The following is a 13,661-nucleotide window of genomic DNA, read 5'->3' on the forward strand; positions in this document are numbered from 1 at the left end:
ATTTTGCCTTGGTAACGAAGTAACCAGTGTCACTAAAATTTCTCACGGACCACGAAAGAGAAACACACCTTACCTTTTGTGAATTTATGTTCCGTTATCTTAGGGGGAGGGGGAGGATTTATTTTATAGATCACAGATAATGACAACTCTTCATTATTTTAAGCGTTGCCAAAACAACTTTTCAAAAACACATATCTCAAGTAACACCCTGCATCGGTGAGATTACACTAGAAGGCAGCAGCACAGAAATGTCCCAGAGGTAACTGGCTCTTTAGTTATGGAACAGCCGATGCGAGCCTAACGGTCCTTTATTACGGCCCACGTCATTCATCCCCAGGGTGTAGCCTCAGGATTCCTCTGGGGTAACAGGCATACGCGGGGCTGCGTGGATTCGCAGAAAAACCGTTGGGTCACGTGTTTTCACTGCTCGTTTTGGTCTCCATTTCAGGATGGGTTGTTTGCTGCCACTTTGGATCTGATCTCTACCTTCCCCGAGGCGCTCATCTCCATCACTCTCTAGCGTCATCTCTTCAAAAGAATGTGTTTTAGGTATCCACACGTGTTGACTTTCATGAGAAAAGGTTATTCTTTCAAAAGACATCTCAGTCAACAGGGGCCCGTTTATTCGCAGGCCCACCACATTTCAGCTCTTTGGCTGTTTTCAGAAAGTCCCTTTGTGGCTGATAGAGGCTCGAGTTTGGACTGTCGCTGAAACCTACAGACTGCAGAAAGCTGGCCTGTGGACGGCCTCAGGTCTGGGACACAAAAAAGGGGGAGACTGGGTTCTGTCATTTGTCACCCGACTGGCAGGAGGTGTCCTAAGGAGGGGGAAGCTTCCCTCCCTCATCTAGACTAAGGAAGAGGGACATGTGTGACTGAAGCACACACGCCAGCATCGTGCTTACCTTTATTACAGATCCCACAGGCCTAATTTTCAGCATGCATGTTAGGAAAACAGTTAAGTCATTCCGAAACCCAAAACAGCATGGCAGAGAATACACACAAACGATGAGAATCTTAAACGGATCAAAGTGCCAGTTAAGACCGGGAGAAAGAAGTAAACCTTCTGTGCCACCGAGTACGCCGCCTCGGTTCATCCAGCAGAAACTCGGATGTCCGTCTACGCCACGCCAGGCCGAAAGGCGTGCCAGCCTCGAGTGTGCCGAGCCTGAAGCAGGTGAACCGACACTGTGTCTCCTGGAAATGATCACCGCGGAGGGTGGGATGGCTTTTACGGTTTTTAGAGCTACTAGGCTCACTTTCCTCAGACCCGATAGGGGCTAAATTCACATGTTATTCTAAACTCCAGCGTCTTGCACCATTCAACATTGCCACTCAAGTCCCTGAGCTTGCTTGCCACAGACACAGTCTTTCACTCCTCCTGGACGTCTCCCACTGTGCTGTACGGAACTGCTCCACAGTTGAAACCGCCAAGGTCATCTCACCTTCTTCTGAAAGTGCTCTCTTTAACAGAAATGTGGCTCTTCCCCAATACTGTTTCCCGGGTAGCTGTTGATTCTTTCATATCTCCTATACTTTAGTGGTTAGGAGGACGGTGTCCTATTTATTCTTTAGTGTTCCTTCTAGACCATTATTAGTCTCAATCGACTTGGAAAATTCATGTGCTTTAACGGTTCTGCTATTCCCCCCCAGCCACCACCACTGTTGTCACCTGTCACCTCCCCATTCAACAAACTGGTGAGCACCTGGTTCACAGGCTTCCTTACTATCCCATGTAGGAAGGGGTAGAAATTCTTTATCACACCCCACGTGACTTCACAACTTTCTAACACCCTAGACTCTCAGATGCTCAATCCTCTTATCTTCAAAATCCATTCTTCCATCTACTCTCCAAGGTCACACATTAGCTCTTGTTATCAAGATAGATGGAATCATATGGTATTCAGTGTTTTGAGTCTGGCTTCTTTCACCTAGAATAATGCTTCTGAGATTCATCTATGTCACTGCACATGTCCATAATGCATTCCTTTTTATTGCTGAGTTGTATTTAATTATTTGGATGCATCATAGTTTATCATTCACCAGTTGAAAGGAACTATTTTTAAATTTAGCTATCTTTAGGGTGCCTGGGTGGCTCGGTCGGTTGAGCATCTGACTCTTGATTTTGGCTCAGGTCATGATCCCAGGGTCGTGGGATCAAACCCCATATGAGGCTCTGTGCTGAGTGCAGAGCCTGCTTAAGATTCTCTTTCTCCCTCTGTCCCTCTCCACTGCTCACGCTCTCTCCCTCTCTAAAAGAATTTTTAAAAATTAGCTATCTTTATACATCTGTTGACAGTTTTACATCGGCAATTTGTACTGTTTAACTTTGTGAAAACCTACTAGGATTCCTTGAATGTAGGTAGCATTAATTATTTCGTAAAGGCTTCTCAAATATAAATTTTAAGACTTTCAACTTTTTCCTTTGTTTTCAATTAATAGGACATTAGAACAATACCTATCACATAACAGAGACATTTCAGAACAGAACATTTCACTTCTGATTCAGCAAGAAAGTTAACCTCTTTTAAAACTTTTATTTTAAATTCTGGTTATACTGTCTGTAACTTCTAATCATCTCAGTATTTTAGATGGAATACTTCACTATTATAAAAGCCCATAAAGAAGGGTCATAAAAGACAAAAAAGGGAGAAAAGATAAGAAGGGGCAAGCAAGGTGTAGCAAAAATTGATAATAACAAAACCACTCCCAAAATAAAGAGCTGCCAGGTTTCTAACGGTTTTAATAGTCATGCTTTAAATTCCCCTTCCTTTACCTTTACCTATTTTCCATCAAATACATACAGAAGTTAAGATTTTTGTGTTCACTCTAGTCCATGGAGAGGCACACCGTCCCTTGAGCCCTGTTATACTTAGCCCACTCCTGTCAAATGCCTCTTCTATCAGGAAGTCATCAGGCTAATGTTATGACTGTGGTATTTCCTTTAACCTTTCCATTCATTTAAGTATTCATATTTACAGTTATTTATTTATTGTGTATTTGCCAGGCCCACTGCTAGATGCTCACGTAAAAAAGACTTAAGAAATGAACTGATTGCAGGGCGCCTGGGTGGCTCAGTTGGTTAAGCCTCCGACTTCGGCTCAAGTCATGATCTCAGCTCAGAGCCTGGAGCCTGCTTTAGATTCCGTGACTCCCTCTCTCTCTGCCCCCTCCCCCACTCATGCGCGTGTGCGCACGTGCACGTTTTCTCTCTCTCTCTCTCTAAAATAAACAAAAATTAAAAAAAATGAACTGGTTGAATAATTTGCTACTTATCTCTCAGAGATACACGTAGGATTGTGTTTTAATAGCAGTACATCATACATGCACTTAACAGCTTAAAATTTAAATACTTTTGATTGATTTTAATGTACATTTAATCATTTCAAATCATACGGAATCCCATCCAGGAAATAACCATTGCACAATGTGAATGTCTCCTAATCATCTCATCTCAGCTTATTCTTTTTTGAGTTAAAAAAAACTTTGTTTCTTATTATGGTAAAATTCACCAAACATAAAATTGGTCCTTTTAAGCATTTTTAAGGTAACAATTCAGTGGCATTAATTACATTCAGAATGTTTTACAACCATCACCACTGTCTATTTCCAAAATGTTTTTATCACCCTCAAGAGAAACTCTAAAAGCATTAAGCTCTCCTTATTTCCCTCCCAATCCCATTTCTATTCTGCCCAACTACTCATTCTTTACCTCTCAACTGCAGTGGAAACGTCTTTGTAAAGCCAGTCCTGATAGAATAAACCACTTCTTCTATGCTACTTCTTACCCCTGCACATATTTTCATTATCCTGTTATTATTTTCCTGTGCTTATATTCCCCTAGCTTGAGCTATTCGAGGGTAGAACCCAGGAAACGCAAGCAATAAACTGGCACTTATTAAAACCTTTAGGGTCTTCAAGGTTAACACAGTTTCTGGCACTGAGCAAGCAGTCACTACATTTTTGACCAGTTATACTGAAAATTAATAGTTGTGGCCTGGCGCAGGCACAATCTACCAGGTGCCAGGCCGGTTCTTTCCGCTGAAGACACTATTTACCTGGAACATTTACATGAAATATCACAATCCCCTTTAGGTTAATGTATTCTGAGTTCTGGACATAACCTTTCACAACGTAAATTAGGCCTAAGACAAATAATATATGAAAATCTGTCATGAAAACCTTTAGAGCAAATGAATTTATCAGGGTCTTTCTCCAAAAGGAGAGAATTAATGATTCAATTCTGGAGGTGGAGATGGGAAAAGGTAAGAGAGAAGGGACATGCATATGTCCAAACTCATCAAACTGTACACATCAAATATGTTCACTTTGGGGTATATCAATTGTATACCAATAAAAGTTAAAAAGAGAGAGAAGGGATAATTTTATGTAAAACGCACTATTTCAAGATAGATATGATGCTACTTGGGCAGGGGGGAGAGAAATAATAGATTAGAAAACTACTCAAAAAGAATTCCTCTCACTTTATAATTTTCTAAGACATGTAATAAACCTTGTAAATATTACCATATTCTTTTCTTTATAGGCAAAGGCAAATGTAATCCATACATCTACCTACTCGCACCTCTTAATTATAGCACTGCTTTCAATAACTGCTCAAACAGAATGTTAGTCTATAATTTATACTCTACGTGGTTCCAAAAGGATATGAAGTAACTTACATTAAAACATATGTCAGACATGACAGTTAAAAGAGATTTTAAAGATGAGTCTGGAAATAACTCAATTATTCAAAGAGCTCGGGATAAGAGGACTGTAATAAGGAAGCACCATATTTTAGTTTTAAACTTTGTAACTAGTTCTGAAGGGTTGGAAAGGAACTTCACTTGAATGTTTTCTTTGTTTAAACGATCAAGATCATTCACATCTTAGAATGTTCTAATCAATCTTTCACGGTGTCCTTTCAGTAGAAAAATATCCCATTTCTTCCTCATGTTTGGAAGAGAATAAGAAAAATATTCTTAACAATAGGGCTTGCTTAGAATCCAGATTTCATTAAAATATGATTAATTAGATGTGCAAATCTTCCCGAGTCAAGTCACTGATTTACATCCAAGTATATTCTCTGTACACGTGATTACATGCTTTACATAAATTTTGTACAATAAGTTATTTTAATCTGTAGCTCAACCTAAATTCAAAGATTATGGTCATCAATATAAAAATGGCTAAGCATGAAAAGAAATATCACTAGTCTAAATGAAATGGAAAGAGAACCACTTGGATTACTTTGGTTTGTTATTATGTATTCTCCAGGACTGAATTAAACTTCAGAGCTACCTCCTCTCAGATGAAAAAAATAAAGAGAAAATGAGATAACTTCTTTGGAAGTCTGGAACACATGGTCCTGAAATGCAGTAACTTATCATTTGAGACTTCTACTAATATTTGGCATAACTGTGACTTTGTAGCATGACAATCATCTTAAAGTTATGTTATAAACCTTAAGTACTATGTTTTGAATACACGGTCTAAATTTATCTCCGTTTGTGACATGGTGAGAAGAATATGCAGAAATCATTGTTAGAACAGCAAGGTACATATTAAAGTAAGAATTTTATTTTGACCAATAAGTCTTGAAACCAATGTCAGAAGGACTCTCCAGCTAGCACTTTCTGCCCTGAGTGGGTGGAAGAAAGAAGAAAGGCGAGCAGGGGAAGTGCCTTACATAATTCAACAATGACTGATTTGACAAAGTAAGAAACAGTCTGAAGTGGCTCCAAAGACAAAAGGAATCCTATGTTAAATTCGTGACTACAAAGATTGTGACACTACTTCTAGAAAGACAGGGGAAAATGGGATAGTTGACCATAACATTTTAAAATATGTGTAAGGTACTATAAAAATATAAGAGAAAATAAAACTGATAAAAGTATTTGTTATTATAACATTGACACATGTAAACTGAAATTATATAGTTGATGTGTAGTTCATATAGACAAACGATGTATGTAGGAGCTTCTGAATGACATCTGAAAATCTTTATCAAAATAGTTTTCCTCTCAACATTTATCCAAACACCAAATACATAGAGCACAACAAATACTTCACTGCTAGAGAGTAAAGTTAAGGTTAGTAGCTCTATGGAATGAGATTGACTTTAAGTGGGATATCATCTAAAAAATTAAGGATATATAAAACATATTTTGGTAGTATCAGCTGAAGAGTTTTCGTCACTTTTTTATCATTTAGTGTAAGTCAGGAGTTAAGATTTCCATGAATAATGGGAAAAACTTGACAAAGGAAAGATTCATGATAAATAAATAAGTCTACATTACAGAAAAAGAATAAATTACAGAAATAATAGTCAATGTTATACACCATTTAGCCATAAACTTTGAAAAAGTGTAACTATAGACAGCTTCCTGATCCTGCCGCTTGCTAGCTGTGATCCTACTCGTTAGTGAACATTTCTCAAGACTCCAATATCTCATCTGTAAAAGGGGAATAACTCTATCCACCTCATAGGCAGTGATAATTAAGTGACACAATGCATGCCAAGGACTATGTAAGTGTCCAGCACATAGCTAACTTATTATTTTATATCATCTCCTTCAAAATATGTCCACCAAAACTGTCAAACAGATTGGGTTCCACGTGCCCAGGGACCATGTTTCACTTTGAATTTTTATTTCATTTTATTACATTTGAATGTTTCCTTTTTAATTTTTATTACATTTGAAAAGCCACACATTTTTCCATCAATAAGTGATCATAATTAGTTATGAATCACATTATGTAAGATACACACACACACACACAAATCTTTCCTAAAATGTGTTCTCAAGCCAGAAGGCCTGTTGATTTAAGGAAAACAAACAACAAATAAAAACATTCCGTGTGGCACATCTTTTACCACACAGAAACATGAAGAACAAATCTGACATTTGATAAGTGCCGATTCTATAATCACGTGAACGTTTCAAAGGTAAGCCACGGTCAACTCACTTGGTGAAGATCGTTTCCCAGTGCGTACTCCGCAAAGTAGCCGGGCGCAGCAGACGAGGCTCTGATGGCCTGCCACATTTTGTACTGACAGCCTCCCAGGTAGTGAGAGTTGATGCCAGGGAAGTGACCATAGTTTCTGAACACAAAAGCCTTGGGCGTTATCCCTCTGTTCACTATGGTACTTACTGCAGCTACCTAGTAAATTAAAAAGTGAACAATACCCACTGTAAACAGTCGTATTGGGGATCTGTGAAAAATTAAGTATTATTTAGTAGCGTATGAACCACCTACAATTCTACCCAGCAAGATAAACGTATAACATAAATATGATGTTCAGCAAAGGGTACCAGATGTTTCTAACTAGGTAGTTCTTTACGGGAAAATAGATACAAGGACTGAGATAATTTTGAGAAATGTATTATAAGACAATAATAGTGAAGTCCTGTAGCTCAGGGGTTAGAGCCCAGGTCTTGTGAGACAAGAATAAGATATTTTTGACTACATGATTTGATTAGCTATGTAAAAAGACATTAAGAAGACATAAACTTGCAAATCTTTGGATAATAATCAACATAGCAGTAGTAGCAATGAACACAAACTACTTGAAGAAGAATAAACACATTATTTTCACAGTATTTATGGATTAGTCTTTGTTTCTGTTCTCTTTGAAGGCACTATGACTTTAGTAACTGAAACTAACACTATACAAACTCTCAGGGCTTTCTGATAGTTAATAACTGGTAGCTGGGTAAATTTTTATTGAAATAACTAACAATGACCATCTTGGGTCTCGGATTTCATTGATATCAGTTGAATTTATGTAAAATGTGTCGTACTTGTCAATGACTTATAATATAAACTGAAGAAGGTGAAAGGTATTGAGGAGGCCAAAGTTATTAGGATTCTGTGCCAAGCCCTGTCAGGGGCCTGTGTGCTTTGCTATTTTATAAACCAAACGGGATATCCCTAGATCCCACGAGTGATCTGAGTGTGTCTCTAGGCCACCGTGGGTAAGAGTCGTCATACACCAAAATCCAGGGGGGTCTATGGATTGGTCGATAGACAGGCTGAATTAAGAATCATGTGGGACACACGATAAACCCTCTTATCACAAGTGAATTACTTTTCGAGGTGGCTTAGGTCCCTTACACCTACTCTTTTATTTAAAGTTGGCGAGTCCTAAGACTTAAAAACAAACAAGCAGAAAGCTCTGAAGACATACAGGGGAACCAACGAGAGGTGTAGGGCACACCCGGGGGTCTTCTCCAAAAGAGCCGTGTTCGTCTCGTTATGACATGGCCTCCAAGGCCCGGCTGGTCTGATTCACCTGCCACTTCAGTCTCAACCTGCACGATGCCCTTGAATCCTCAGGCTCCAGCCTGCTGGAACTCAGTTCCTGCACTTCTCCATGCCTCCTCCCGCACAGGTCCTTCCCTTTGCCAGCAATGCTCCTACTCATCAGCCTCCACACTAAGATCTCAAACCTCATGTCCTTAGAATAGCCTTCCCTCGTGTCCCTGTAAATACATGCGTTCAGAGAACTGTTTTTGTTGTCCATAGCATTTATTTCAGGGAAACTATATGTCATTTGTGTGATTACCTGATTAATGCCTACTTGCCCTACTGGACTATAAACTCCATGTCTGCATTTACTCACTAAGGTCTCCAAAGTGCCTAGCACAGTGTTGACACATTGGGCTTATAGTTAATATCCAAAGAATGAATGAGGGGGACCTGGTGGCTCAGTTGTTAAGCGTCCGACTCTCGATTTTGGCTCAGGTCATGATCTCAAGTTTCATGAGATCAAGCCCTGTGACAGCCTCTGGGCTGTGCTGCTTGGGATTCTCTCTCTTCCTCTCTCTCTCTGGTGTGCCCTCTCTCTCTCTCAGAAATAAATTTCAAAAAAGAAAAAGGTATGAACAAAATTTATTTTATTTTATTTATTTTTTTTAATTTTTAAAAAAAAAATTTTTTTTCAACGTTTATTTATTTTTTTGGGGACAGAGAGAGACAGAGCATGAACGGGGGAGGGGCAGAGAGAGAGGCAGACACAGAATCGGAAGCAGGCTCCAGGCTCTGAGCCGTCAGCCCAGAGCCTGACGCGAGGCTCGAACTCAGAGACCGCGAGATCGTGACCTGGCTGAAGTCGGACGCTTAACCGACTGCGCCACCCAGGCGCCCCATGAACAAAATTTAAATAAGCAAGAGAGGGGCGCCTGGGTGGCGCAGTCGGTTAAGCGGCCGACTTCGGCTTAGGTCACGATCTCGCGGTCTGTGAGTTCAAGCCCCGTGTCAGGCTCTGGGCTGACGGCTCAGAGCCTGGAGCCTGTTTCCAATTCTGTGTCTCCCTCTCTCTGACCCTCCCCCGTTCATGCTCTGTCTCTCTGTGTCAAAAATAAATAAATGTTAAAAAAAAATTTTTTTTTTAAAATTAAGAAAAATAAAGGGAGCTGTATTTGATTTTTCATGGTTACAGATTATTATCCAAAGAATAAATACAAGCTGCAAGGGATTCTGAAATACATAAATCCTATTCCTTCTTCAAATAACAAGTATTATTAAAGAACACAGAACTCAAGCAATACTGAGACCACTGGGTTTCAAACAAAACAAATAAAAAGAGCAGCCACACTGAGACATATCCTAGTGGCATTAACACTTTTAAAATTTAGGTTCCATTCGTATGTTAACCTATATCTACAGGCATATAAAATTTCTTTTAAAAATCTTAGAGGAGGAAATGCCAGACTTTCTTAAATCACTAGATTTGATTAACCTTATGATAAAATAATTCTTCCTTATTTTTAGTCCTAGTCTTTCATGTTCTTAAACTTCTGTTGTACTCTTACTGGATATAGAAGAGGTCTATCGGGGCGCCCGGGTGGCTCAGTTGGTTAAGCGTCTGACTTTGGGTCAGGTCATGATCTCATGGTCTGTGGGGTTCGAGCCTCATGTTGGGCCCTGTGCTAACAGCCCAGAGCCTGGAACCTGCTTTGGATATTGCGTCTCCCCTTCTCTCTGTTCCTCCCCTGCTCACACTCTGTCTCCCTCTCAAAAATAAGTAAACATTAAAAAAAAATTTTGTTTAGAAGAGGTCTAATGAACACATCCTGTATCTTCACAGAATGCTGTGATGTAAGAAATTACAGAATGCCCAAGATGTAAGAAATTAATATAATCTATTAAAAGAGGTTCCTAAGAAATGTTTCCCTTAATAGAGAAAGGGCCTCCAGAATAAGTGCTTTCAACCTGACCTTGAATTCCAAATTGGTATTATATTTAAGACTCTAAACTTACCTTAGGACATGTAGGGTTTCTTGCTGTTTCAATCATTAGTGAGGATCCCATTCTATCCCTTTATAAAGGAGAAAATTAAATTATATCAAAATGATTTCATCTCCTAACATCAAGGAACATACAATATGAAAACACTGTTTGCTCAGGGCTTTGTCAAAGTACTATGAGCGACAAACAAGAAATATAAAAATAAGAAATATAATAAATTAGGCACCTCTAGGTGCCTTATAGTACAATTAGTGCACACAAAACAATATATAGTTATTTGTTAAGCTCTGATTTCAACTGCTGGTATCTATAGTATGGGGAGGAATCAGCCCAGGCTGCAAGGAGGGGTGGCTTGAGAAGGGCAGCAGGGGATGGCAAGGAAACACATCCAATGCCAGGATGTGGAAGGGGTAAAGGCATGGAGGCAGAATAAACCTGTTGTCTTCAGGGTCCTCCTGACAATATAGAGGAACTGTGCTGAGATAAAGCTGCCTAAGTATATAGCGTAGTTACAGAGTGATCTGAAAACCAGAGCAGAGCATTTAGACTTTAAACCTGTTTTAGCAATACAGAGCCAAAGTCACTCCTAAAAAATGCTTTGGAAATCATCTGAGTTGGCACCTGAATTACCGCAACATTACAGATATTGTCCTTGGGCAAAAATTCCCACAATTCCATTATAAGGGAGTTTTATTTCAGGGCACATTTTTTCCCTGGCTTAAAAATAGGTAATTTTCCCCTCTATTGAATATAAGGACTATGTTCTCTGCCAACTTGCCTCAAAAAGAAAAAACATGTTTCTGATGACATTTTTTTTCAAACAATATTCATGATTTTCAAATAAAGTATTAGTGAATTTCACATGTAGGTAGTATGCACAAATTAGGTGGTGATCTACCCTGTATAATCTTTTATAAATATTGATGTAAAATACTTTCTAAAGCGGACAAGATCTTTGTCTTTCCAAACCTGATCTATAGGTTTCATCTGCAAGAAGACCAATTCAATTGTATTCTTCTAATAATCTTTTCATAGAAATCTTGCTGTAAAATTGGGACAGAGTTCCTGGGAACATGCTGCTTTTACAGTTTAAGCAAAGTTCACATTTGTTTTTCTGTTTTTTTTTTTTTGAACCTTGATTTTATAAACAGAGGTAATATGCTTTAGTGAAGTTATGAACATAAATTCAAAAAGAAAGTCAGGAACACTAATTGCTTATTTCAGATGGATGTGAAAATACAAAAAAAAAAAGTCACCATTCGTAGATTCTACTGATGGTATAACTGAAGTGTCCCTAAAATAACACAAAATGATCTCAGAAAAAAAAAAAAAAAGCAGAAATATGCTTTCAATAAATAAGAGAAACAAAAGACAAAAAAAAAAAAAAAAAAAAAAGCCAGAGAGCAGATGTGATAGGTAACAATAATGGCCCCCCAGTGAATGGTACTTCTTGATGTCCATATCCTCGTATACAGTCCCTTCCCAGAGACCTTAGGTTTCAGTGGCTGTGGTCAAGGGGACATCAGCAAACATGCCATTAAAGTGAGGCTTGATAAGTATTCATGCACTGGGGCTTGCCCTTTTGAAACTCAGACCACTCTAATGGGATGAAGTCCAGAATGAGAGTGACCGCGTAGAGAGAGATCGGCACGGGAGCCATCTCAGCCGTGGTGTGAGTGTGAGTTCAGTCAGGCAAGAACAGAAGAAATCACCACACCACAGAATCAGGTTGTTTTAAACCACCATGTTTTGGGGCACCTGGGTGGCTCAGTCAGTTAGACATCCTACTTTGGCTCAGGTCATGATCTCTTGGCTTGTTAGCTCGAGCTCTGTGTCAGGCTTTGTGCTGACAGCTCAGAGCCTGGAGCCTGCTTTGGATTCTGTGTCTCCCTCTCTCTCTCTGCCCCTCCACTGTTTGCACTCTGTTTCTCTCTCTCTCAAAACTAAACATTAAAAAAAATTTTTAAAAATAAGTCATTAGGTTTTGGAGTGGTATGCTTTGCAGCACAAGCCAAGTGAAAAAGTAGGGAAAGAAAAAAGCAACTAATCACACTTAGAAAGGTCATTAATGCTGTGATTAAAAATAAGGAAGGCTTTGAAGAACCTTCACTGAAACAGCAATAAGCAAATATATGAAGATACCCTAACGAGTAACAAAAGGAAAAAACACTTCATAACAGAGAAACTGGCTTACAGTCTATTTTTATAGTCTTATTATATAGATATGCATACTGAAGCACTGTTCATAATCACAATAAATTAAGACATAAATATCCTAAACGTAATGGTTCAGAATATATGGTACCATCACACTGTGGAGCATAGTCTTTAAAAATTTGTCAAGAGATTTTCACAAAGTTGGAAATAGGGAAAGGATATAAAATTGAAACTACAATATAATCTCTGCTATATAAAATACGTATGAGAATGTATACAGTCTAGAAAAAAAGACTAGAAGAAAATATAAGGTCCACAGCTCTGAATGGTATTGTGGGTGATTTTAAAGGTTTCAATTTTATGCTTGTATTTTTGGAAAAGTGAGTATAAAGCCTTTGTAGTACCCTGGAAAAAATGTTTAAAAATTATTAATGTTTTAGAAGAATATTTGTTAATGACTTGAGAAAGACTAATATGTTAAGTAAAAACAAGGTGCAAACATGTCAATCTATAAGATGGTCTCAATTCTTAGAAAGAATTGAAACTTCTACATGCGAATCTCACACATGAACTCAAAAAAAACGGTGACTAGAATTACACACCAAAATAGTAACAGTGGTCATCTCTAACTAACTGGTACCAATAATTTAATATTCTTTTTTAATTATGTGCACATGTTATTTATATAATCAAACATTAAAAAATAACTGTAACTTACTTAAGAATATTTTCCCAGGTTTGACTGTCATAAAATGCATGGCTCCAACTCATTTTGACTGTTCCAACAATGACATTTTGTGAAAACACATCGGATCCTAATTTTCGGTACAGTTCTTCACATTCATCCAAGGGCATATGAAACAATCCCAACATGAATGCTAATATAGCACCTGGAAGAAAGAATGCTTGGTTTTTCCGACATTGACATTACAGTACTTATAAGACTTCCCAACTCACAGATTTGGTTAAAATTCTAGCTCCAACACTCCCTGTGTCACCTGGGACAAACTACTTAACCTGCCAGAGCCCTGATTTCTTCATCTATAAAATAAAGATAACTAAAAAATGTATAATAACTAAAGATGATAACTAAAAATAAATTAAAAAAATTAAAAACGTATACATGTTTTTATATCAGGATTAACACAGTAAAGGTCTTTACCTGGCCTCAGTAAGGACTAAATGTCAACCAATGATGAGGAGGATCAATTTTAAAATATAAAAAATGGTTGTTTTACATTAAATCAAAT

The 13,661-nt window shown here is 38.3% G+C and overlaps 1 protein-coding gene across 3 annotated transcripts in view; it reads right to left on the reverse strand.

The window, feature by feature from the left end:
- Positions 1 to 13,661, reverse strand: part of PNPLA8 (patatin like phospholipase domain containing 8) — a 46,586-nt gene that overhangs the window by 10,623 nt on the left and 22,302 nt on the right. For all 3 annotated transcript variants that reach the window (XM_027071643.2, XM_053218643.1, XM_027071644.2), the window contains exons 6-8: positions 13,130 to 13,301; positions 10,267 to 10,324; positions 6,970 to 7,164 (exon numbers count right to left, since the gene is read on the reverse strand). In XM_027071643.2, the coding sequence (XP_026927444.1) occupies positions 6,970 to 7,164; positions 10,267 to 10,324; positions 13,130 to 13,301 (425 nt within the window). The remainder of the gene's footprint in view (positions 1 to 6,969; positions 7,165 to 10,266; positions 10,325 to 13,129; positions 13,302 to 13,661) is intronic.

Source organism: Acinonyx jubatus, chromosome A2, assembly GCF_027475565.1.
Source record: "Acinonyx jubatus isolate Ajub_Pintada_27869175 chromosome A2, VMU_Ajub_asm_v1.0, whole genome shotgun sequence".
NCBI lineage: Eukaryota > Metazoa > Chordata > Mammalia > Carnivora > Felidae > Acinonyx > Acinonyx jubatus.